Source organism: Amphiprion ocellaris, chromosome 15, assembly GCF_022539595.1.
Source record: "Amphiprion ocellaris isolate individual 3 ecotype Okinawa chromosome 15, ASM2253959v1, whole genome shotgun sequence".
NCBI lineage: Eukaryota > Metazoa > Chordata > Actinopteri > Pomacentridae > Amphiprion > Amphiprion ocellaris.
In genome coordinates this window covers 19,504,246-19,529,832 of record NC_072780.1, presented here as the reverse complement: position 1 = coordinate 19,529,832, position 25,587 = coordinate 19,504,246, and the positions used below count along the sequence as shown (strand labels likewise).

The window sequence follows — 25,587 nt, the reverse complement described above, 5'->3', positions numbered from 1 at the left end:
CATTGGTGGAAAATCATGCTCAACAGTCCATATAGAGGACACTGAGTCAAAACTACAAAGAAATAACCGCACCATGACAAAAGAATTTCAAGATACTTTTTCCTGTGTAACATATCACAGTGACTCCATAGCCTGGTATTGTATATGCAGTAACATTGAAATCTCTTTTCAGTTTGAGCTCCAGTGGATGCTGATTCACTGCGACCCAAAGAGAGCCCAGAGAGAGAGCTGCAACGAGCTGCCTGCTACTGAGGTACAGTAACAAGGACTCGGGGCTGCTCAGCATGTGCTGCAGTTGGTGGTTTTATTCAGGTTGATGGAGCTTCCAGCATGCTGAAGGGGAGCAGCAAAAAATGCTAAGCTGGAGTTGCAGAAGTGTAACAAATACTCTGTCAAGCAGTTTCAGTTTTGCTACATCCAGAGGTTGCAGTTCAAGTTGGATGATTTAGAGATTGATTTTTATTTTATCTTATTTTATTTGTCAAGCAGCAAGTTTTAGTTCTACAACATTTCTTGGAGGCAGTGCTGTTCGATCAGATATGATCTCATTGGAAGCAGTATTAAACCTCAATGCATCGAGCCAAAACACAAACCCCAATCAGCTAACTGGCAAGCTTTAACAGCACAGAGGAAGTGTGATTACATTTAAAGTGTGAGATCAGAAACCCAACCTGCACAGTGCGTGGAGTGCCACACTTTTGTGGCTACATTCAAATTTTGCACAGAAGAATAAAATATGCCAGATGACATCTGCATCATCATGACACCCACCAACAACAACATGGCTGTGAAGGGTTACTTCTAATCTGTAAGGTTAATACACTGCACAAAAACTCATAGATGATGAAGATGAATTCAAATTGTCAGTCATGGATACATACAGTATAATGCATCTCACCGAACACTGACAAAACAGGTTAACGAAAGCTGGATTTCCAAAATGTTTTGGGGTTTTTTTGGTCATTTTAAAGTATGTTATTAGAAACAGTCAATGGAAATACCAAATTCTGGAGAAAAAAAAACAATCTTCCTTTATTACCCAAAACCTTTTACACTCACTTGAGATAGTTTTGCCTTTTTTATAGATGGCAGATGAAAACACCCTTTTCCAAATAAGTTCTGATGTAGACAACATTTAACTGACACAACTGATCAGCCCATGAGAGAACTAGAAAAGCACTCAGAGAGCACAGTACTCTGCCAAGGCTGTTCAATCGTTCTATCGTTTCTAATGACTAAAATCTTCAAAAAACAATTGTGGACCCAGACTACGAGACTGTCAAAATCTAAGCAATTGGTCCTTGTGGCATTTCTGACCTTCCCTGAAAATTTCATCCAGATCTGTTTTTGAGTAATGTTGCTAACAGACAGATAGGTGAGGAGATACCCATTTTCCAATGGATTTGGGTCACTTTTGACCAATGTTGCGCATCATCAAGGGTTAAAAATATTTTTTCTCCACCCATTATGCTAAAATGTGCAACAAACTATCAACACCAATATTGGACTGCAAGAAAGAATTATATAAATGGAAATTACTACTTCATTCATCTACATTGTACTGGAAGGTCAGCAGAATTAATAAAACTGTAGCTTGAACTGGCTTACTGAGACAGTTTACCTTAGCTTGTTAAAACCAATAGCAGGAGCAATAGCCTTTGAAAGTTAGCTTGTGACTTCCCATTTTGCATCTTTCACAGGGCTTCTGTTCTTTAGACAGAGAAAAAGAAAGCCTCTATTAGTCTTGTTATTGAGGTTAAGAACCAGAAATGGTATTTAAATGAGGCATGTTCAGCCTGCAAGTTTAATCTTGTCTTTTGTCTTGCTAGCTGTAAGCTAGCTTGCAAGGGCCAAGTCAGCTATTCCTTCTGTTATTTTTCTTCATTATATCCCTTTTGGTTTTTCATCTGGTTACATTCATAAAATAATTAATTTAAAAAAAATAAATTTATGAAATTAAATTAATGCATCAATTAACAGCAAATTTGCATTGCAAGTGTTGGTACTACAGTATAAAAGCAGCATTTTCAGAGCCGCAATGATGCAAGTAAGAAAAATAGCAACATGAACTAAATGCTGCGGAAGGAACCAAGATGCAGCTCAAAATGTATAGATTTAATAAGAACTTATAGTACATGAAATAAATGAACCAAACAAACTGTTGCACCCAATTTTGGAAATTTGTACGTCGAAGGAGGATAGATTCAACATTAGCACGGGCCTACCAGTAATCCTATTTCCTGCCTCAACAGTGTTTTCCCATTCACTTCTTTTTTTTTTACAATTACACTCTCATAGGTATACATCAGTGAGTGCTGAGAAGGAAGGACTGGCTCTGTTATGTGTCCATCAACAATTTTACAGTCATACAATGTCCACAGTTGATTGCCCAGTAGTTGTAATCATGAGTGGTTGCTGATCATCCATAATCTTAAAACACAGTTTTATGTACTACATGTGAGATATATATGACATTCTGTTTTTCAGCAAAGTTTATAGGACAATCCATTATCCTGAAATGAAGAAACACACAAACACAATGTGCAAGGCTGTGTAAAGTTTATGACATTTATGATGAAGTGTTATCTTTCATTTCTGTGTGGCTGTAGTACAATTAATGAGATGTCTGCCTCTGAGAAATACTTGTAACCTGCAATGAAAATGCCACTCTGCTGTTTCACACTTCATTCTCTGTAAAGTCTGCAGTGAATTATCAATAGCAACAGAGTTTTTTTTGTTGTTTGTTTTGTGTTTTTTTTTTAAATTCAGTCACATGTATGGTAATTTAAATGACTGTACCCCAGTAGATAGAAACATTTCCTGGCCTGGTGCACTCTATTAGATTTCAGGCTAACACGGGGGGAGTGAGTACTATGTATAGGGCTGTGTATTTAAATGACAGCATGATATCACTCACTTCTATGATTATGAACAGGTGCGCTTCTGCTGACACTTTGGTGAGGGTGGTGTGACTACTTTCACTAACTCTCCCCTTATCTGATTTCTCTTGCTTCTTCAGATGTATGCCAATGCTGAGGTATTTATTTTTCTACTCGACCTTCTTTTCGCTTTGTGATTTTAAGCCAATAATCTTTTTCAGTGCTTTGATTGCCTAATTGCCTCATTGCTTTATCCTATATCTACTTTACGGTGGTTTTGTTTGTTTGTTTGTTTTTTTGCTGTTTTAGCAAATGTTCTGTATTTGTATACCAATCTACATGTGCCCAGCAAACCTAATTCAATCTGGCACAGATTTCCTGTACATAGGATGTAACTGAAATATATGAAAAGAACCTAACCTTTGGCCTACAAGAGGACATTGTAAGAAGTTAAGACATCACTGTTGAATCTATTCAAGTATTTACATTTGAGCATTTGAATTCAGTTAACACATTTGTTTCCAGCATTTGTCCAATTTTCTGTGTTGTTTAATGTAAAAAAAAAAATAATAATAATTTTGTGTTGTTTTGAATGATTGATTCATGTGCTAATTCTTGAAGGTGTCATTTGTTCTAACTTTTTTAGTGTCCATCCTATTTGTTGACTGTTTGTTTCCTCTCTCAGCCTGACAAATCAGTCCCAGGCCTCCCAGGTAGTCCTGGCCCAGAGGGCCCCCGAGGGCCCCAAGGAGAAAATGGCAGAGATGGAAGAGATGTAAGTACTTCCGCCTTCATATCAGCCATTTGTTTTGACCTAATCTGAATCGTTCCCGTTACCATGGAGCCAGCATTTTTCTGCTTTCCTTTTTAAACATCTTTTATTTGTCTGTCCAGGGTCTTCCAGGGTCTCCTGGCAGTCCAGGCACTCCTGTAAGTATTAAATGCAAAATGATTTACTGAAAATGTAGCTGCAGGCTGTTGATATATTCTTCCTCTCTTTGTGCGTTTGTTTGCTTGTCATGACTCCTCAGGGAAATGATGCACTTCACATGTTTGTTCAAGCAGATACGCAGTTTCAAAACAGATTTGTCTAACAAAATATGACTCTGCATCAGGGGATATCTTTTTTAGAGATGCCTCTTCTTTGTCGACCAACCCTAACATAACTCTGCTGTGGATCCCCAGTGAGGAATTCCAGTAATATTCAGAATAAATTAAGAAAAAAATCAGTAGAGGATATTCAGGTATAAGGCAATAACCAGAACCAAACCCAAAGTTTTATGTAACAAAACAACCCAAACCCTTTCTGATGCTTGATACCTTATCAGAACATGTGGGCTCAAAGAACTCAACCATGAAATGCTGTCAGATGTTTATGACATATACTCATAGACTGTATATAAAAGGTGGATGTAGCCTCTGAAAGGTGAAGCAAGTGTAGAAAGACTTATACCTGCATTCTTTCCAACAGCCAGCAGGGGGCAACTCCACTGGTTGAATAAAGAATTCTGACTGTATAGAAGTCTATGAGAAAATCACCTTAATTCTCCCTTGATCTGTTTCCTCTGTAAACATCCCCTAAAGAGTTTGTTATCTCAATTACTTGTTTCAAATCTTTTTGTTTACAGCAGGATATCTTTTTGTAAATAATGATCCTATTTACAGTAAAATAAATAATAAAGCATTGTTTGTTTTAGGGCAGGACTACCTTGTGATTGGCAAGTCACTGCCCTATTGCTACAGCATTAATAAGCATAGCATTCTTACTGTCTGTCTGATTTCACAAAACCAAGATGTAATGGCCAAATTACAAAGTCAAGCAAAGCTCAAAGATCAAGCCACATCATCTTTCATTATCTATCATTATATATGGGATGTGAATGAATTATCTGCCAAAGCACAATGAGGTGAGTCATATGGTTGGGTCACTATGGTCAACTCAAACCCTACACTTTGTAGCACGTCTTGTAAAATGTAATGTATCAAATACAGTAACATAAAAGTATGTACCATATACAGAATTCATAGTCATAGGCTGGCTCACTGCTACGGTCGATTACACTATTAAAGATCAACCAGTTAATTTAGCATTGACCTATTTAGTGCTATAAAGTTGTTACTAACAGCATCTCATTAAGTCTCAGAACTTGCATCTTCACACAGGGGACATATTAATATGAATTAGTTTTATGTACTGAGGTAAACAACTCACCTCAAGCATATCTTTAATTATCTGGTTCCACAGCTAACAGCCCCATTCGCCTACTGAGAACAACAAGCCTACACCACTGAACAAGTCTGCTCAAACCCCACAAAATAAGTTCCACAGTTTGGTCTTTGTTAAGATAAGATAATTGGATTGCTGTAGTAGTTCTTGAGATCCACTTATTATTCCTTCTTTTAAACCCATAATAGTAGTGGAAAGTGGAAGGTAGATTAACTCATGACCCATACTTAGTTTCATTGTGACAACGTCTTATAATGGCCATAATTACACAGGAGCGAGGAGAAAGTCAGGTGTTGTAGTTATACAACAACAAAGCCCATGCAGTGGGGAGGTTGGAGTAGATGGGTCGACAAAACGTTGTGTTACATATCCAGGAAGTTTTCACGTCATCTTGATTTTGATCTTGATTGTTAATGTTATTCTAAACTGAGTCCTCGACATTTGAAGAAATATTTGAATTTCAAAAAATGTGGCAACTATACAGTAGTAGTCACTAGTTACTTTGCAGAAACAAATATAAATACAAACAATTCCATGTCAAGCATGTAAAATACAACACATGGTTATACAGTATAAGAAATCACCCAACAGTATATAGAATATGTAAAAATTCATACAGTGGGGCTGCACTGTTCGATAACTAAGTCATTCTGATCCACATCGGAAAGCAGAACATTCAAGGCCATCAATGGGTTGTTATACTGGGTGTCTTACTGTCTCTTTTAATATCTAGTTTGATCACAAATAGCTCTACAAAATGCATTTGCACTGATAATAATATTAATAACCCATCTTAACCTTTATGGGAGCTGTTTCTGATTGAAGCCGTGAACTGACTGAAGGAACATGTTTACTGAGGCCTCTGTCATTTACAGTTGCTGATTCCAAGCCCAGCCCATTTATTATCTGCATAGTCTTACACAAGCTTGTCTTGTGGTTGATCTAGGAAACACCGAGAGCAGCCCACCTTTCATTGATTAAATGTTGACTTGCTCTGCCTCTGTGTATCTTAGCAACAGCGCGGGGAGATGCAGGAAGAAGATAAAGCTGTTTTATTCGTGTTGTGTCTGTTTCCTAGGGCAACAAAGGGGAGCAGGGGGAGATTGGTCTTCCTGGACAGAGAGGCCTGCCTGGTCTTCCAGGACCTGCTGTAGGGAACATCACCTGACACACACTCTTTATAATATCTATCAGTGCTGTCTGTGTGTCAGTGTGTGTTGTGTGTGTGTGTGTGTGTGTGTGTGTGTGTGTGTGTGTGTGTGTGTGTGTGTGTGTGTTGTACTGGATCCTATTTCTGTCAGAAAATATAAAGGTGTGTGTGTGTGCTGAGTTTGCTGTATGAGTTTGAATGTGTGGTGAAGTGATGACAGGAAGGATTCCATGTTGATATGACTGTGTGTTTGCTGCCTGCAGGGTTCTCCTGGTCTAATGGGTCCCAGAGGGCCTGTAGGAGAGAGAGTGAGTCAACATTTATACATACAGTTACAAATATTGTGATTTTTTATTTATTTATTTATTTATTTATTTTTTGGATATAGGACATTTGGACATAGGAAATGTCACTGATCATTGTTCATTCTTATTGCAGGGACTTCCTGGCTTTCCTGGACCTGCAGGTCCTCCTGTAAGTGGAAAAAGATCTTATTTCGGCCACACGTGTATGGAAATTATACAGTGTAAAATCTAGATGATAAAACCTGTTCTGTCTCTGCTTTCACAGGGCCCAGCAAGTGAAGGACCTGCTGTATGTGTTTGCTACAGTTTCTGTATTTTGCTCTGTCCTGAAACCTCATTCATACGTTTTACATATTGCTTGATGTGCTGCTGTATGAGCTGGTGTGTGTCTGTGTCTGTTAGGGACCTCCAGGAAAACCAGGAACCCCTGGAGATGAAGGAAACATCGGACCTGAGGTCAGCATATTTTTTGATTTGAATAGATGTATACTGTACAACCAAGACTCCTATAAATAAGATCTCACAGGTTTTTGTGAAAGCTGTTTATTACAGTGGTGATGGATGTAATGATTATGACAGGAGCAAACTAGGACGTGAGGTGACAAAGTTGTTGAGCCATAAAATCTATGCAGGGAGGATGTCAGGGTGGATGAATGGGTTGACAAAATCTTGGATTTTAGGATGGAAGGCTCCTGTCTGTTTCCCATTTAAAGCCGATAGTAGATTTTATTTTTCAAACACAACCCTTCAATAACTTAACAGTGTGTTTATTACCGTAGCCATGACAACAGAGATCCCATATCATATACCAACAGTTTATATTTCCCTCACTGAACCAAGCTACATTGTGCCTAAGCCTAACCAGACACTTGAAAGATCTCTATGCTATATTTCCTGCCTCCAACAGGGGCACTAGTTTAGGAGATGCCTCTGGGGTCATATTCAGAGTTGTAATAATCAGTTTGGCAAGAAACTAAGTCCATCTACTTGCTTTAGTATTGCCCAATTATGATGTTCTTTTATTTTTCTGCCAACTACTTTTTTTACTTACTTTACTTACTCAAACAGACAATAAAAAAAGTGTCTTTTCAGCTCACTTCGCAGTTTACTTAAATTTGAAAATGTAATAGTTTTAATGTTTTGGGTGGTGTTTAGCTGTGTCCTCTAGGCATGGTTCAAAAGTTTATTATTTGTTACTGTTTTACCATAGAGCAGCAGAGAAAGCAATAAAGTGCACATCTACAATACCTCATTCTGCTCAGACAGGTGTTCAGAGAAAGCGTTTTGTTTACAGTAACTGCAGAAGCAGTTGGAATGTTTTTACTCTCACGCTGCTTTTACTGAAAATAGTGGTAAATTTAGTGACAAGTTGAGATGGCTGCATAAACTGTAATATGTTATCAGTTCAAAAACAATTTCCAAACAAGCTCCAAATCTGTTTTTTCAGTGCCATAAAAGTGTTTTGGAACTTTTTATAGATTTTTAGCAAATATTTTCAAGATTTTTATTTTTATTTTTTTTAATTTGCTGACATGTTTAATATCAAATGTTGTGATAAAATTGCAGGGTCCACCTGGACCCAGAGGGACCGCTGGTGCCGCAGGGCCTCCAGGTCCTCCAGGTCCACCAGGGCCTGTGGTAAGAGCCAGATCTAACATGTGTTTTGTTGATCTACTAATTTACCATTTCATGTGTACATTACATACAACACACGTCATCCACACATGCACGTATTGCATTTCATTGTCTTTCATTGTTAAATCTTCCATATTGTAGAGCATATATACAACATTAGGAATTGCTGCCTGTGATTATTAATACTGCCCCGCTGCGCTTAAAGTGGTCAATTTTCAGAAAATAAACAAGAAAAGCACTCTCACAGTGCAGTACTTCGCCATGGCTATTCTGTCGTTGTATGATTTCCAACGGCTGAAATCCTGAAAAAATGTGTGGCAGAAATCACTGCACTATAGAATGTGGTCATTTAATATAGATGTAACCACAAACAAAATGACTTTGTGCTGAGCACAAGCATGTCTTATGCATGTGTATGTTATGTACAGATACCGAATCGCATGACCTAAATATGTAACAGGTGGCAGGAATTGATGGGACTCCTAAACACTCCCACAATTTAATCAATTGTTCCTTGTATCATTTCTGACAGATAAGTCCTGATAAGTCCACTTTGTAGTCGATTTGCAGTAGGTTTGTACTCATAGTTACAGTGACACTGTCTTGCAATGATGCAAAAATCTTTAACAAATCCGTGGATTCAGACTATAAACTGCATCACTGCCAAAATTTAACCAGTTGGTCCTTGTGTCATTTCTGATCATCCCTGAAAATTTCATCGAAATCTGTTTGTCTGTTTTTGAGTAATGTTGCGAACAGACAGACGGACAAACGTATGCTGATCGTCACATAATTCCATCGCGTTCCTTGGCGGAGTAATTACATGTCACATATTAGTCTAACATTTATTGTGACACTAGGATGCAAATATACTTCAAAACTTCCATTTTGGACTTCCATCAGGACACTCAGAACACTTCCATCATGCAGCCCTGTACTATGCAGCATGCAATTAACTGTGTCATCCCAAATTCGACAAACCTGTAAGATCAGCATCTGCATGTCTTCTAATTAAAGCTCAATATCAGCCACATGCTGAATATTGACCATCTGGTTTACAACCTTAATAGCCTTCACACTAATTTGCCCTCTCTGTGTGGACACTTACACCTTCCTAAGCTCAGATTTCCACGTGAAATCATGAGTGTGTAGCAATGTTGCATGCGGCTGTCTCTTTTCACACATTCACACTTGGAACTTGTGCTGTGGTGGATTTATGTGGACATCTAAACTCCCCGCGGCTGTTTTAGATGTCACTCTGCTGTGTTTTAGGGACCTCCCGGTGCCAGCAATGAGGGAAGTGGGGAAGCTGTGAGTGTTTTACCGTCTTACATGCTGCCAAATGTTTCCTGGATGCATGGCAATTGGAGTGGTGACAGCGAATTTCTGATCGGAATGAGTCAGTGAAGTTAAAGAGTCTGTGCAGCAGCAGCGCTTGTTGAGAATGTGCCTGTGTGTGTATGTTTGCAGTGCCCTGCTGCCTGCCCTGCTGGACCTCGGGGAATGGCTGGACTACCAGGGATGAAGGTGAGGAATGTTAATGAAGGATGTTCAGTGACTCGGCTAATTTAAAGCCTAGACAGACCAAATCATTTAAATTAGTTTTCTTGTCAGATAAGGGAAAGGTCTCCAACATTTAGATGATCATGAGACTGGAAAAATTCTAATTTACTTCATATCCACTTTAATTTGATTCTGCAAGGGTTGGAAATGTTCAAAGAAGCTAAATAGTGGCTAAACTAGATCAAAAAGTTCAGAAGCCTGTACAAGGGTCAGATGACTAACAGCTCGACAACAAATACTGAGAAAACACGGACATTATAAAATAGATCATGTGAATTTTGTAGCGTCCTAAATGAAAATAGGCACTATTTATTAATGTAGTATCCTTAATGCTCTGCTTTGTTGAGTGAATGTTTTAATCAATTTAAAGGTGTTGAAATGTTCCCAGTAAGAATCTGTCAAACAGTATATGTGCTGCAAAATAATATTAGCCATGCTGCAGATGGGAATATCTGTCTGTTCACAGCTAAAATATCTCAGAAACTGTTGTTGTGAAATCATAGACAGACATCATGATCCCCCAGAGGACGACTAATTGGCTCATGATTCTCTCACTTTACACCTTGTCATTTCTAATTCATGGACTGGGGTGAAATTGAAACAGATATTCATGGTTCCCAGAAGATGAAATCTCATGGTTTTGGCGATTCCTTGACATTTTTTTTAATACAGTCTCACGCCAAAACAGTCCACAACACAAAACATATTAGTTTTACAATAAAGGCTATAAAATTGTGAGATGCGTCTTGAATGTTGCCCCAAGAATTCCCTAGAAAATCTCAGGCATTTCACAATTTAATAACTTTCTTTGGGAATATGGTTTACACTGTGGACCAGTGTAGCTATTACACAGCTTTTGCAGGACTGGGCTGTATTTTTTGTTTGTTTGTTTGTTTGTTTTTGCCACTTGACATCTTTTGGTTCAAACTGAAATGTCTTTACTCTTACTGGATTTACTGACATGAAATTTGGCTCAGACTCTTCTTGCTGGATAAACTGTAGTAACTTGATGACCCTTATCATAAGTTCAATGAGCTTTAACTTGGCTGATACTGTGGTTTGTAATACCTGCGTTGCCCTCAGCAGCACTTTGTTTTTAGGACTCACTGGTAAATAGTAGCACGCTAAACTAGGATGATGAAAGTGCCATACCTGCTAAACATCACGTTTTTGTAAGAATGAAAATTTAAGCAAAAAAGTGCCTGGTATATTCAACTGGTAATCCACCAAGAACTACATCAGAGAAACACTTTTATAAAAGTCCATTTCTGTTTAAACAGAAGATACTATTAAATTCACATTGAATTCTGGTCTTAATTATTGTATTCAGACTATATTTCTAGGAGTTACCTTTAGTCCTTTTGCAATGGGATTTTTCCAAAATGTACTTCAATATATGCACAAACAAAAGCCTTTTTGGGGCATTTATTTCCCAGAAAATGTTCCCCAACAGCTCAAGAGACTGTTATAAATATAAACCACATTAAAATATCTTTATCTAACTGCTCTGGTCATGTGGTCACACCCATCAGTTCTGGAAAGAACTCACTAGCTAAGAATTTTTGTTGCCTTCCTCAGTTTGCTTGAACCTAATTTACACTACTATTCAAAAGTATTGGGGTCACTTAGAAATGTCCTTATTTTTGAAAGAAAAGCATTTTTTAGTGAATATAATATTAAATTAACGAGAAATGCAGTCTCGACATTGTTAATGTGGTAAATGACTATTCTAGTTGGAAACAGCTGATTTTTAATGGAATATCTCCATAGAGGTACAGAGGAACATTTCCAGCAACCATCACTCCTGTGTTCTAATGCTACATTGTGTTAGTTAATGGTGTTGAAAGGCTAGTTGATGATTAGAAAACCCTTGTGCAGTTATGTTAGCACATGAATAAAAATGTGAATTTTCACGGAAAACATGAAATTGTCTGGGTGACCCCAAACCTTTGAACGGTAGAGTGTTTCTTTTTAAATACAGTTACAAAATCTCTGCCCACAATTCTATTATTTCTTGCTAAAAAAATAAATAAATAAAATAAAATACAGCTGCAGTAGTCTGCTCTACATATTCCTCCATAAATTCTATACATTGGAAACCATGAGATTGTTTATAAAGGAGACTCAAGTATTTGCTTAGTATTAATGCAATAGTTTAATATGTATGTCTCATTTACTTATTTATTTTTCATTTTATTCCTGACACATTTTGCATGTATTATTTTTTGTGAAGTGCAAACTTCTGGCTTGTTTGGGCAAGGCTATTTCTTTTTTGTTTGCTTCTGTTTATTTATTTGTTATGTTATGTATGTTCTTTTTAAAATCTGCTGAAAATAAATACAAACACAGCTACAGTAATACAAAATTGTTTGTTGCCTTCAGGGACACAAAGGTCTGGCAGGTGAGCCTGGAAAAGATGGAGTGCCTGGAGATAAGGTATGCAAAGAGCGGAAACAAAAATCTATTAAACTTCCCACCTCCTAAGACCTCTACATATTGGTTCCTCCTTCCCAAATAACTAGAAGAAATCTAAAATGCAAGCCCAACCAAAGCTCAGGTCTTAGGAGGCTGCTACTTGTTCCTTTCCTTCAACACATGCTGGTTTCTCTTTCCCACAAACTATGCAGTTCCAGTAACAGGTGACATGACTGGAAAGATATTGATACAGAGAACAACCTGCACATAAATGATTTGATTGCAGCCTCCAAAGAGCTTAATATGATTAACTCTGTTCTCACAATTTAATTATTGTGTTTGTTGTGTTTTTCCACAGGGAGATGCTGGAGAGCCTGGTCCTCAGGGGCCGCCAGGTCGCATGGGAGATGATGTAGGGAAACTTAATACTTAGTCACCCTGTAATAGTGCCACTGAATATACCTGCCTTTAGAATACTAAAGCGAGCCATATGTATTTTGTCATTTTAGGGACAAAGAGGACCTATCGGATTCCCAGGAGCTGCAGGAGAGAAGGGAGACAGAGTATGTTCTACAGCGATGACACAGCCACTTGTGATTTTGTATTTGGAGATAAAAGCTCACTCCTCTGTGCTTGCAGGGTCCTCCTGGTTTCAACGGCGTCCCTGGACCCACTGGCCCACCTGGAGCTCCTGTAAGCAGGCTTAGTTTGAACAATTTCATGTCCTCTACTGTTTTGACATTTTCTCTAAGAGCTGAAACTGCAGAATGTAACTGATACCTAAGTGTCTGGCAGGGAGTGGAGGGAATCCGTGGACGTCAGGGTCTGGAAGGGCCCAAGGGTGATGATGTGAGTGCTCCATTTTACCTTTGATTCTGGGAAATACTGCAAAATTTGACTTGAGATCATATTTTGGAATTTTCAAAAAATTGCTTTGATCGTTATCTAGGGAGCTGTGGGACCTCAAGGAGAGCAGGGTACTAAAGGAGACAAAGGAGAAGTTGTAAGTCTGCTGTATCCTGATACTGATGAGTGTGTTTTTAATGGTGCTTTTTTTCTTTAGCATGCCACAGTTTAATTGTGTTGGTGTGACATTACAGGGAGAGCCTGGCACAAATGGCTTGGATGGACTTCCTGGAACTAACGGCGAAAAGGTGACTTCTGAAATCCACTTATTGAATTTCCATTCCCCAGTTTGTTTGTTTTTTATGAATCAGAGTGTATAATGCTTTGACCGTCATAGTAAACTAGAACTCACTAACAGCGCTCATAGAATAGAAGTGGATAGGAGAGATATCGATCATCCCTGGCTGTCCTAGTTAAAGAACCACTGCACAGGATAAAAAACATAAGAGAAAATATCTCATCCTTGATCAAAAGCTGACGGTACAAGCATCTATACATAACGTCTTTGAGACTGATATTAACTACGACTTCTATCATCCATTTTAGCAAAAAGCATCCATTGCAAAGCTGAGAAAAATAGACACATAAACCCACATCCCAAAACAGCGAAGTACCTGATCTATTGACAGCAAAATCTGGACATGTCAATCTATTGGTTGCAAAATTCTCCATCCTAATTATTGCTGAAAACAAACTACAAGCACAACAATATTTTTGGATTTTTTCAAAAAGGCGGGCACCTTTGTTCATAACATTACTATTCTTGATCAATCAGCCCACAACTTCCTGAGATTTCTCTGATAGAAACACTATCTACTAAACATTGGCTTTTTGGGAGGGAAGTATGTTCCTAAATTATACCCTCATTCCTCCAGGGGAAATACAGGTAAAGATATTAGGTGCGTCAAGAGGTTTCCTAGGTAAAGTTTCTGGGGTGGAAATGCTCCTAATGAGTCATTTTTAACTTGCCACCAATCTGATTAACACCTCTGACTGGCCTGTGCTTATACACATCAATCTAATCGTACTTATTCATTATATCTGTGTGTATAAACTGTGGATCTACTCAACAGGGAGAGCCTGGTACCCCCGGAACTGTTGGTGTCAGGGGGATTGTGGGTATTCCAGTAAGTCCATCTTTATTTTCATTCATTCTCTGTCTATATCAGTAACTGTCTGTTAAAGTCTGCAGTTCAGTTATACTGGCTGTGATTTTCAAGAGGTATGTTTTCATTGTAAATCAAGTGAAAGCAAGGAAAACTAATAGAAGATGAGCTCCTCTCTGAAGTCACACAGCCGTTCTGATAAATCAAACATTAAAGTCACCGGCAAGAAGGAAACTCTCATGCCAAGGGCACATCTACCTGCCTGTAAGACTGTTAGATGAAAGGCTGCAGATGTGGCTTGAATGGTAAAACTTCAGATGCAGCACACTGGAAGAAGGATGGCATTTTTTTCTACCCTTATCGCCTTACTTCTTTGGATAAGCTGTGCGTTGGTCCCTGTTTTATTTCTAGTGTGCAGTTAACGCTGTTTTCAACTGCTCGCCTTGAACTTCTTCTTTTGAAACCATTTCTCACACACTGTTACAAATGAAAACATGAATACGTTTTTGATGCCACTTCATTCAACCTTTTTCATGATAATTTTAATTTTTACTTCCAAGCAACCATTTTTAGTTTTATTTTTTCTCATGAGATGTTGTTGTTCCTAGGGCCTTCCAGGGAAGCAGGGAGTAGTTGGGCCCCCTGGTGAAAAGGTAATTGGAATCATCTCCTTTTTAATGAGCCATGTCCTTGAAGCATATCCAAAATGTTATTGCTGCTGACAACTTCAGTAGAAGTTCCACTTTGAGGTCTGACCTGATAGAATTAGAAATATGATGCAGTGCCATTCCTGCTGTGGATTTAGGGTGAAAATGGTGCTGATGGACCAGTCGGGCCTGTTGGACTTCCTGGAAAAACTGTGAGATTCTCCCTACTAAACTACATCCCACATGCTGAACATATTTATTTGTTTTTCTGTTTTTTGATGCATATTCTTGTTGTCATATTTCCAAACCCGTCTATGTGTTTACATGTAGGGTGAGGCTGGAAAAGATGGAGCCGATGGAAAACCAGGAGATAAAGGAGCCACTGTGAGTTACATTTGCTCTTAACTTGTCATGATCAGAGTTACAGGTACATAAGGGTGGGAAAGTTGAGGATTTTTTTCATTTACAGGGTGAAACAGGAAAACAGGGGCCAGTGGGGCCTGCAGGTCCAGCAGGAATCCAGGTGAGACCCTATTTACAAACCACGCTTCTCATTCATTTTTATTGAAGCTCTCACCACCCTGGACTTTTTGCCCTTAGCAATGTGTTGGTGTCAAAATATCAAGAAGATGAAAACAGCTTAATTTTATTTAATTTTATTTTTTTTCACCTGTGTGTGTGAATTTAAAATGGAAAGCTTTAGCAATGACACAGTGGTAGACGAAAAATAAAGAAGGGGATGTTGTACTCCATATGGTGCCAGTGTTCCCTCACTGTTGCAATGTTAAAACTCAGACACAACGATACAGAAGACTGTCTATTTGGGTCATTGTCACAGTTGCATGATGCTGCAGCACCTGGTTTACAGATTTAATGCAGAACGGTATTTTACTCGGTATATGGAATTTGATGACAGCAGCTCTGCCAATGAAGTTGTACCTAAGAATGTTGATTCATAAAACAACACCATTGCACCATTCATAAATCAGATCATTCAAAAGCAGAACCAGGACATGAAATTGACAATCAGTTTTGTCCCAGGACAAGTTAGGACTGATTAGGGACTCTCGTATAATTACCTCAGCTGCCTCAACACTCCTCTCATAAATGAACATGCCATATAATATTGTATATTGTAGATGTAATATAAATGTTGCACTTCCAGGGTGACAAAGGAGATAAAGGTGACACTGGTCCTAAAGGAATGAAGGGTCACACTGGGCACAAAGGCGATCAGGTGAGACGGACCTCATTTTTTGCCAGTGTTAAACTGAAACGCTGATTATGATGAGAATCCAATGAAGTACATAATGTTTTCTAATGTTTTATTCAGGGACCTATTGGACCAGAGGGACCAAAAGGAAGTCAGGTAAGAACTATGGTCTGTGAACATCTTCCTACAGTCTATCTAACAGTGCAACAGTTACACACTCACCATGTTACTTTTATTAAACAGGGCGACACAGGGGTTGCAGGAGATATCGGGGTCAAGGGAGATCAGGTATTTGATCTTCTTTGATAAAAGCAACAAACCAGATTTGTTTGTAACAGTATTTGAATGAAGTTGAGTCATCTTTGTGTGTGTTTCAGGGCCCTCCTGGCATTACTGGACTCAAAGGAGAGGTATTCAGAAATCTGCTGTTTAACAAACTTTTTACATAGAAACTGTTCAACAACCCCTAATATTTCAAGTGGCTTGCATTTTCTACACACAAAACATTTATTGTTTGACATATATACTTTGATATATTGGATAGACTTACAGAAAGACAGATCAGAAGTAGTAAAAAAAATAAAAATTAAGGAATCACAAAACTGTTCTGGCATACAAACCACTCTACCTTCAATGCACAAAATCATACAGTGGCATAACCATGGTAATGATTAATGTCTTTGCCATTAGCGTGGAGAAAAGGGCCAAAGAGGAGCTGCTGGAATTGATGGCAGACCAGGACAGCCAGGACATGAGGGTTTGGCAGGTCCCATGGGAGCTCGAGGGCTGGAGGGAGAACCAGGCCTCCCTGGAGCACCAGGCCCCAGAGGTCTACCTGTAAGTGATATTCTTATCAGTATGAAGAATATATCCACTTTACCAGTCCACTAATAGTCTTCAAGAGCTCATCTATACCTCTTTGTCATGCCTGTAACTCTTGGTACTGCAGTGTGGGCTTTTTGGTTGAACGTTTTAGTTCAGACTAATCTCAACAGGATGATGACTTGCCATACAACCTTTTAAATCAGCTTTTAGGTCTTCCTGTACTTTTGTTTTCAACCAAGTACAAAACTAATGACATTCCCACCAGCCTCAGGTGTAGTTTATGCAAAGTACCAAATTTTAGCATGCTAAATCCTAAGCTAAAACTGTGAACATGGTGAAACACACCTGCTAGGGCGCCCGTATAGCTCAACGCGTTGAGTGGGTGACCCATGTATAGGGGCTGGTCCCTGACGCAGCGGCCCGGGTTCGATTCCCGCTCGCGGCCCTTTGCTGCATGTCTTCCCCTGACTCTTCTCCCCTGTTTCCTGTCTTTCACTGCGCCTATCTAATAAAGCCCACAAAAAGGCCAAAAAAATAACTTTAAAAAAAGAAACACACCTGCTAAACAACTGCATGATAACATTGTTTTTCTATCATGTTAGCACGCCGACATTAGCATTTAACTCAAAACACTGGCCCTCCTTTTTTAAAATTCAATTTGTGTATTCTATTAATCCAGATGCTTCTTAATTTTATCAACACTGACTGAAACAATGCCTCAACCATCACTCATTTTCAGTAAGAATGTTTTTCAATCCACAGGGCCCAAAAGTGAACGACGAGAAGCTTCGGGAAATGTGCTCAGCTGTTGTCGAAGGTGCAGTTTGTTCAATTTAATATGATTTCCATGCACATATCCTCGCTCATATTTAACCCTTAATAAGACACATTATCATGGACACATTTTGCAAAATCGTTTGTTTTCCTAATAGAGCAATTAGCAGAGTTTATGAAAGAGCTCCTGAAGAAGCCAGCAGCCATTGGTGCTCCTGGCACCCCTGGACTGGCAGGGCCTCCCGGACCCCCTGGACCAGCTGGAGCGGCAGGAGCAGTAGGAGCTCCAGGGCCGAGTGGTCCTATAGGCCCTCCAGGCTTCTTTGGACTCCCAGGTGCACCAGGCAAGAAAGGTCAGTATGACATTTCCAACCCAGTATCTATTAGCGAATAATGAGCTCTAAACAAACTCACAATCAAAGCTGCTGAATGGAGGTGCTTTACAAATACTGTATGTGTTTCAGTCACACCATGATAGATAAGCTGTGAGGTTATGATGGCTTTTTGCTTTTCCTTTATTATCCTGGAGAGCTTCCAGAGCTGCAGTGGTGATAGTGGACAGAAATTAAATGAGGCCTTTAGAGAACACAAGGCTGTCAGCCCTGGAAGGGAGTCTTTGTCCTCACACTGCCACAACAAATGCTGAGAGAAGTTATGCAGAGCGCTCTGCAGCGAGAAGGGATTCACCCATGCATGACATTATACAATCAATGATTCACCGAACAAGGCTGGATCAGAGTGGAGTCATTACGTTATGTGGAAACAGTAAGCCTCTCCATTTCATCTCAGTATTAATGTGTGGTTCCTCTGTGTGCTCTGCAGGTGATGCTGGGGAAAAGGGAGACAAGGGAGACAAGGGAGAGGATGGTGTGGGAATCAAAGGAAGCCCAGGCGCACCAGGTGCACCAGGTAAGGCTGGATTTTTGTCATAATTAGAGCACATCACAGCTACGAGGAAACCATGGGTCTTCAAAATGTTTAAATATTTCCCGCAGTCCTTTTTAAACAGCAGGCATCCTGAAATAGAAATTCTCCTCATTTTGCTATTGCAAGTTTTTCAAAAGAAGAAAAAACTGAGCAACATGACTGTGAAAACGTGCAGTCAGCTTGTGCGGTGTGCTCCTGACTGCAGCTTGGCCCAGGCCCGTACAGCCTACAGATGTGATAAAAAGACACCATAATTAACACATGTAGGCTTGGACTTGTACTGCTGACATCTGTCTAAGTTAATGTGGACAGGTGCCAACGAGTTTTTATTCAACTCAAAAAGTGTAAGCAAACAAACTAAGCTAACTAGTTTCTAGTGAAGAATGATAGCTGGTTAGCTAAGCTTGTCAGTATTAGCACTGATTTGCTACTTTGTTTCATCTTGTTTCAGAAACTGTAATAATTATTTAAGTACTTGCTGAGTCATTCACAGCCACTAAGACCCCTTCAGTGACTTTTTTTTGACAAATTTGTGGTTGTTTTACAGCAAAGACATTAGTCCGCCAAAAAATGATGAATTTTCTGTGTATTTAGCAACTGCAAGGACAAAAGACATTTGAAAGCTTCCCCTACTAATGAATAGACAACACTTAGAGGGATTTTGCATTTCCTGGTAGTGGACCTTCTTGCTGCTGTGGGAACCTCTTTTTTGTTGCTTTGTGATATTTTAAAGTGATCCTAAATCTTCCTTCCTATCTCCAAGTCTTTGATCTTCTGAAACTTTTGTGGCGAACCAACTCCAGGGCAACCATCTTTTATTCATTTATTTATTTTTAAACGAACTTTGCACATGACCAATAACTGTAGGCAAAATGCCATGACACAGCCATGTGGTGAAGAAGCACATTTTTACAATGAACTAAAGCATTTTAGATTTTTTTTTTTTTTAATATATCATGCGTTAATTTAAGATGATGCGTTTTTAGCATTCACTTCAATGATTATTCTGGCCAATCACAGATAAGACAAGATAACTTTTTCTCTTTAACAGAAACTGGATTTTCATTTCAGCTAGACTGAATAATATTGAACATTTTGTGTGTCCACCTCAGGTGCACCTGGAGCCAATGGCATTGGCAAGGATGGCAAAGACGGAGCACGTGGTGAGACTGGAAGCCCCGGTGTCCCAGGAGCTGCAGGTCCAAGGGGGCCCTCGGGACCACCCGGCCTTTGTGATCCATCAACCTGTATAGGCAGACTTCCACCTCTCTATATGGTCAGCGGCAAGAAATCCGCCAGCTACAAAAACCCATGAGACCTCTCAGCTCATTGACACATTCCAGATCTCATCCTGCCAGTGATCACGTTTCAGGGCTTCTCTCGAGTCCAGATGTGATGATCTTCGGAAGTCTCCATCGAAAACCGCAGATTGAAGAGATGCAAAGTGAAACAGAGACAAAGCACAATTGTAGAGTAATGTAAAAACGTTTTTACTTGTTTGTGATTTTAGAGAGAGCTTATCCATTGTACAAAGATGGCTGCTACTGACGCTGAAGCAGCTTCTTTCGGGTGACGAAAGGCCCGCAGGCCCAAGAGCTGTCTCATTCAATATAAGCCAATACACCTGCTGACCCCCTACATTAAGCCACTCAGCAATGAGGTTGTAAAGCATTAACTCTCTCTCATTTCTTCTCATGCATGTACTTTTATTCCTTGAGTGAACTCTCTCAAAGCATCAATTCTACCCTTTTCGCTAATTTTAAAACCCTGTTGAAGAGAACTTCAAACCAGGTGCCACTGACCCATCTTCACGGCAGTAATGTTAGGAGTTGAATCGGATGATGTGGAACTATGGCTGACAAAACGTGCTGATAATGAACATAAAACCTGAACTGATATCTCCAATACTGTGCTCTTAAAGATCACACTTTTGTTTTCCTGTTTTTTCACATTATTGTTCTTTCTCAAACATTGTAATAAAGTGATGTGTTTTGGAAGCGTTGTACAGTACCGTATGAAAACACACCGTCTGTCTTAGAGCTGCTGAAGCCATGTTCTGTTGAACAATTAAGCTGAAAATTAAGCAAGTGTTTTGGTTTTTTTTTGTTTGTTTTTTTCACAAATCACCGATATTCCACCGCCTCTCTACAGTAAAATGCTTTTGTGTTGAAAACAAGGTCCCTTGGTTGTTATGGATATAATGTTGATTCAGGAGGGCATTTCACAGTTGCCTGGTTACAAAGCAGAGTCAACATCATCCCCACCTCTGTCTGCACAGCACAAATACATTCACAGATCAAATATGACCTTTAAGCAAGCTGCTGGAAAGGAGTTAGCAAAGCCGGCATCCCAAGGACATGCCTCTGATCTGACAGATCTTATCACGGCTCAATAGGTTTTAAGTTGTGTGCTGTAAGTGAAAGCATGCTTCAGGTTCATAAAATCTGATTCAGCAAGAGACTGATGTTTGATGTTTCCATATTCAGCTTTCAGATATTAAACATGATGACTGTCAGAAGAGCAAAGAATACCTCTAATGTATTATCTCATAAATGTGTAAGTGACAGAACTAACCTGGGGCTCTTAGACACTTGAAATAAACATCATCAAAGAGATGTACATTTATGAAAAAGGACTTGGAAAGTTTTCAGTTCAACAGCAGTTCAAAACAAAGCCAAGGCCTGTATTATAAAATGAATCTGTTCCAGTCTTTATTATACAGTACAGTACAAGTGTCTTTCCAATACTTACATTTGCTACTATTTTAAAATATCTTAGCACCAATTTATCAGGAAAAAAACAGGAAAAGGGTTAATAAATTTTACTTAATGCTTTCAAACACATTTGTATTTGTTCAAATCATGAATAATTTAGCAGTATAACTTAAAAGTATGGCCTTTATGCGTTACAAATTTTAAGCTGTGTGCAGCAAATCATCATCTCACCCTGTAATGCAAAGCCTATTAGGAAACTGTAACAAGCATTTACAAAACCACACAATAGCAATACTGTTCAATACTAAACCGCTAATAGAGAAGCAGTTAACAGACATATTGAAGAGTAGAAAGGGCATTTAGGACTAAACTTGTGAAAATACTGTACATTTACATTTTACTGCATTTAAAGCTGCTCTCTGCGGTTTGGAGAAAAGAGCTAATATGTACTGCAGCTAACTAACATTTGCTAAGAGTTGCTCTGAAGGCAATAGATATATCATTGATGACAGAGGTAACAACGACTTTGCCATAACATCACAAATTGTCAAAAATGTAAAAGCAAAAATAAAAATTGATCCCATTGTGTTTACAAGTTAGCTAGTTAGTCAAGTTGTAAACATGCAGTTGGGGGTGTTAACACCAGCTAGCTGAATGTTTAGGCTTAAAATGACCAACAATTAATGAATAATAGGTCAGTTCCATTTGTATTTAAGTTCTAATTTGAGACCACTTTATTTATTTATTTCAAACTACTCAGTTACTGCAGTACTGCAACAAGGTAAGTTTTGCTTTAAATTTAATATTACCATTAGTGGCTAAAATCTACTGGTTATATGAGGCCAAGTAAGGCAACCACAGATTCTCCTCGTCGACCAGAAAAGTTTTGGTTCTAGAAACAGTGACATAGTGGGCCTGCATTTCCACCAGTTTGTTGCAGAACTGCTGTGTCACCATAACAATTGCATGTCTTCCCATTTTTACAGTGAATGTTGGTCAGGAAAAACAAAGCAAGATGGCCGACCCTGCAAGACTGAAGCATCCTCTTGGAAATATTTACATCAATCCAGCTAAGTTGTACATGATGAACAGGAGGATGTTTTAAAGTTTAATATCTAAGTTATCATAGTACTACAGATAACGTCAACAACAAAGTCATTTGACTGGTCTGATATCTACAGTGTTATTCTGAACAGTCAATTTGATAGTTAGAGATGTCTGTCACTGAGTTTGGTTTAGTTGCGGATATCTTAAATGTCATAATGACAAGTCCAAATTGTTGTGCATGATGCTGCTCATGTGAGGCTCCTTATTAGATACTGTTTGTGAAAGTAGGAGTAAATTTTCATTTAAAAAAGTACTGAACTAGAAAGAGCTCATGAACAAGGAGGTTTTTTTTTTTTCAAGATTTGTGATCTTTAACCTCGGGCTGCTCCTACATGGTGGTAAAACTGCGTTTCATATGCAGTTACAGCTGCAGCACCATAATTTGTTTGAACAGTAAGCTGTTTCTCCACTTGCAGCAGTCTCTGATCTCTGAACTAAAGATATTTGCAACATCATTTCACGCAGTCAAAACTCTAATTAAACATATCTGTAATTACATTTTGACTAAGCAGAACTCCAGTTTCAGATATCTATTACATTATTCCTACTAGCTCAAACTTAATTTAAGATATCTCCACTAGTCGTAATTAAACTGTAGATATCTGAAACTGGAATTAATACTGGTCATAATTCAGCTGAAATGTAATGGGAATTTGTAATGAGAAACCGCATACACATGAATGGTAAAGATAAAATTATTTGTCCTGGAAGTGGATATCTGAAACGTTTTTTTTGACTGGTAAGAACTGAATTATGGATATTTGCAAAACGTATCCAGTCTAGCTATTCAATGTTAATATGCCTGGCTATATGCATTAGCCAATTATGGTTAAATCTGCTATGTGCAAAATAAGTGGTACAGAAAGTGTTTTTCTCCAATTATTCTTTGTGTTTCCATTTCCAGCAGGAAGCAACTTTTCAGGATATAAAACCTCTTATTTTGTCTAAAACATGTGGAACCTTTCAAATTTAGGTTAGCAATTTAGAATGAAACCAATTCAGTCTACATTAGTGGAAATGCATTTTGAATGTGTCAAATTTAGCAAGAGAGGGTTTTATTGTTTAGAAATTTTAGAAAACGAGATTTTTCTTCATTCTAAAATGACACACTCTTGCTTTAACTCAGCATGTTAAATCATTTATGCCTCCAGAACAGCTACAGAAAAATTGGTCAACCAGAAAACTCCAATCTGCTTTACCAACACCTTAAAAACCAAACGGTGTCAGAGTCGCACCTTCACATTCTTCATGAATGACCTTCCATTAGGTAACCTGAGCAAGGGATGAAAAGAATGACTGGCCATTATAGTAAGTCATATTGTACAGTTTGGCGAGCTCACAAAAACTTTATCTTCTCTACAAATTTGCACTTTCACTTCTTACTGTGGTCATTGATGTGTTTTTTCTTGTTTTTTAAAAGAAGATAGATGTGATACCTTTAGTGGAGGCTATTAAATAGGTTCTAGATGACCAGGGAGTCTGAGGTTGGGGAGAAGCATAATTGGTCCATGAGGGACATAAGGCAAAGCATCTCTCAAATGGTTGCCACAATGGTCTGGTCATCAAGATGCAGGAAAGCAAGTCTCCAATTTTAGGTTCCAGGGGACAAATAAGAGAAGCAATGTGTTTTCGGAGCAGGGCTAAGCTGCCTGGTCGCTGCCACTGTGCAGGCACTTAATAAGCCTCAGCGAACACCGAGGAAGTGACACATTTAGAGAAAGCAGTGTGAAACAGGCAGCTTTTCAAGAAAGGTGAACAAAGGCTGCAATTATACCACCTCCTCAAAGCTGTTTGCTACTCGGGTCTATGCATAGCTCTGAGAGAGAATGACAAGAGCCACTTCATTAAACATGAAAGTACAAATCTAACAATGACATTTCTTCCTGTCCTTACTTCTGCCTTTTAAACTTTGGTTTGGGAAGAGTTGCGTGGGTGAGTCGGCAGCAAATCATTACATGGTGCGTACAGGATTTTGGGCAGATTTGCAAGCAAATTTAAATGATTTTCTTATATTAACATATTGATTATTTTACACAAATAAGCATGGATTTTGAAATGAAATCCTTCAAATTTCTCTCAAAGCTTAAAACTCTATTGCTGAGGCGCTAATTTATGAGTTGTGATAGAGACGACATTTCTGCCACCTGCAATTTATTCACGGAAAAAAAATCTGGGTTCCTTCACGTCTAAGCAAATCAGACTTGGTCATTTCAATAAATCAAGCACAATTTCAATGTGCTGAGGGGTAGATTTCTCGAAATCTTATTTCATTTTTCTGCCTGCTTTAGGATGTCAATACTGCCCAAAATAAGGTGATATAATAACACTGCTACTGGCTTGGAGGCAAAAAGTGTACAAATGTGGACATTCATCATTCTCCACACAAACTCATTAATTGTCCTCCCACACTAAACCTCTGCCCCTCTTTCCTCATCAATGACAATATAACAGATAATTCCCTTGACTGAGTAATCACCATCTGATTGGTAGAAGATCCCTACCAAGAGAATGATTTAGTGAGCAGTAGCTGACATGGTACAGCTGTGAAGGGTAACTGGTGCAAAATAGCATGAGGCAGGCAGGAAAACGCCTGGCTGAAGTGTTGAGATAATTACTGATGAAATGATACAATATCAGACTGCCAAATCTTCACTCCTGTTGGGGGTTGGGTGTTGCACCATCCTTGTTATCTTTATGTTACAGGGAGCATGCAAGTGAGGGAAAAAAAACTATTTAGCTGCCCTCTGTAGCCCACAATAGATCCGAAAAAAGTCCTGCGTTGCTCAGTCCCCATCCATCCCAAGCTTCGTACCAAAAACAAAACAAAGAATCTGACCGGCAGCACCTGTTGCTTCAGCCCTCCGCACTGAGGTTAGCTTGAAAAAGAAAAGTTCTTGATTCAGACTGACACGACCAAGTTCATAAATACAGCCAGACTACCGGCTCTGTGTGTCTTTTCTTCTTTAAGTGCCCTTCATATTTTTGCTGTGGGGTCTTTGTGCCAGGCTGGCGTAGTAGGCACACTGGGAGGGGTCGCACTGGCCGGGAGGACCGGGAGGTCCAGGCTGACCGTGGGGGCCGGGATTTCCTGCCTCTCCTTGGGCTCCCGCTGCTCCTGGACTTCCGTCTTTGCCGTAACCAGGCATACCGGCTGGGCCTAGAGCAGAGAGAGGAGCAATTATGGACTCTAAACT

General features: G+C 39.1%; 2 protein-coding genes across 6 annotated transcripts in view; one reads left to right on the top strand and one right to left on the bottom strand.

Moving 5' to 3' along the window:
* LOC111565485 (collagen alpha-1(IX) chain) overlaps positions 1-20,660 on the top strand; it is a 30,101-nt gene extending 9,441 nt beyond the window's left edge. Inside the window, exons 6-38 of one of the 3 annotated variants that reach the window (XM_023265573.3) lie at positions 173-253; positions 3,020-3,037; positions 3,565-3,654; positions 3,774-3,809; positions 6,185-6,256; positions 6,520-6,564; positions 6,695-6,730; positions 6,827-6,850; positions 6,964-7,017; positions 8,128-8,199; positions 9,469-9,507; positions 9,667-9,723; positions 12,142-12,195; positions 12,533-12,586; positions 12,684-12,737; positions 12,814-12,867; positions 12,970-13,023; positions 13,124-13,177; positions 13,275-13,328; positions 14,154-14,207; positions 14,795-14,839; positions 14,992-15,045; positions 15,164-15,217; positions 15,303-15,356; positions 15,999-16,070; positions 16,167-16,202; positions 16,290-16,334; positions 16,424-16,456; positions 16,737-16,883; positions 17,634-17,688; positions 17,804-17,998; positions 18,468-18,554; positions 19,685-20,660. In XM_023265573.3, the coding sequence (XP_023121341.2) occupies positions 173-253; positions 3,020-3,037; positions 3,565-3,654; positions 3,774-3,809; positions 6,185-6,256; positions 6,520-6,564; positions 6,695-6,730; positions 6,827-6,850; positions 6,964-7,017; positions 8,128-8,199; positions 9,469-9,507; positions 9,667-9,723; positions 12,142-12,195; positions 12,533-12,586; positions 12,684-12,737; positions 12,814-12,867; positions 12,970-13,023; positions 13,124-13,177; positions 13,275-13,328; positions 14,154-14,207; positions 14,795-14,839; positions 14,992-15,045; positions 15,164-15,217; positions 15,303-15,356; positions 15,999-16,070; positions 16,167-16,202; positions 16,290-16,334; positions 16,424-16,456; positions 16,737-16,883; positions 17,634-17,688; positions 17,804-17,998; positions 18,468-18,554; positions 19,685-19,887 (2,136 nt within the window). In that variant the 3' untranslated portion in view covers positions 19,888-20,660. The remainder of the gene's footprint in view (positions 1-172; positions 254-3,019; positions 3,038-3,564; positions 3,655-3,773; positions 3,810-6,184; positions 6,257-6,519; positions 6,565-6,694; positions 6,731-6,826; positions 6,851-6,963; positions 7,018-8,127; positions 8,200-9,468; positions 9,508-9,666; positions 9,724-12,141; positions 12,196-12,532; positions 12,587-12,683; positions 12,738-12,813; positions 12,868-12,969; positions 13,024-13,123; positions 13,178-13,274; positions 13,329-14,153; positions 14,208-14,794; positions 14,840-14,991; positions 15,046-15,163; positions 15,218-15,302; positions 15,357-15,998; positions 16,071-16,166; positions 16,203-16,289; positions 16,335-16,423; positions 16,457-16,736; positions 16,884-17,633; positions 17,689-17,803; positions 17,999-18,467; positions 18,555-19,684) is intronic. The other 2 variants (XM_035946101.2, XM_035946102.2) reach the window with 2 other exon arrangements.
* Positions 20,661-21,258: 598 nt separating this feature from the next.
* Positions 21,259-25,587, bottom strand: part of col22a1 (collagen, type XXII, alpha 1) — a 79,050-nt gene continuing 74,721 nt past the window's right edge. For all 3 annotated transcript variants that reach the window (XM_023265602.3, XM_035946099.2, XM_035946100.2), the window contains one exon: positions 21,259-25,550. In XM_023265602.3, the coding sequence (XP_023121370.2) occupies positions 25,357-25,550 (194 nt within the window). In that variant the 3' untranslated portion in view covers positions 21,259-25,356. The remainder of the gene's footprint in view (positions 25,551-25,587) is intronic.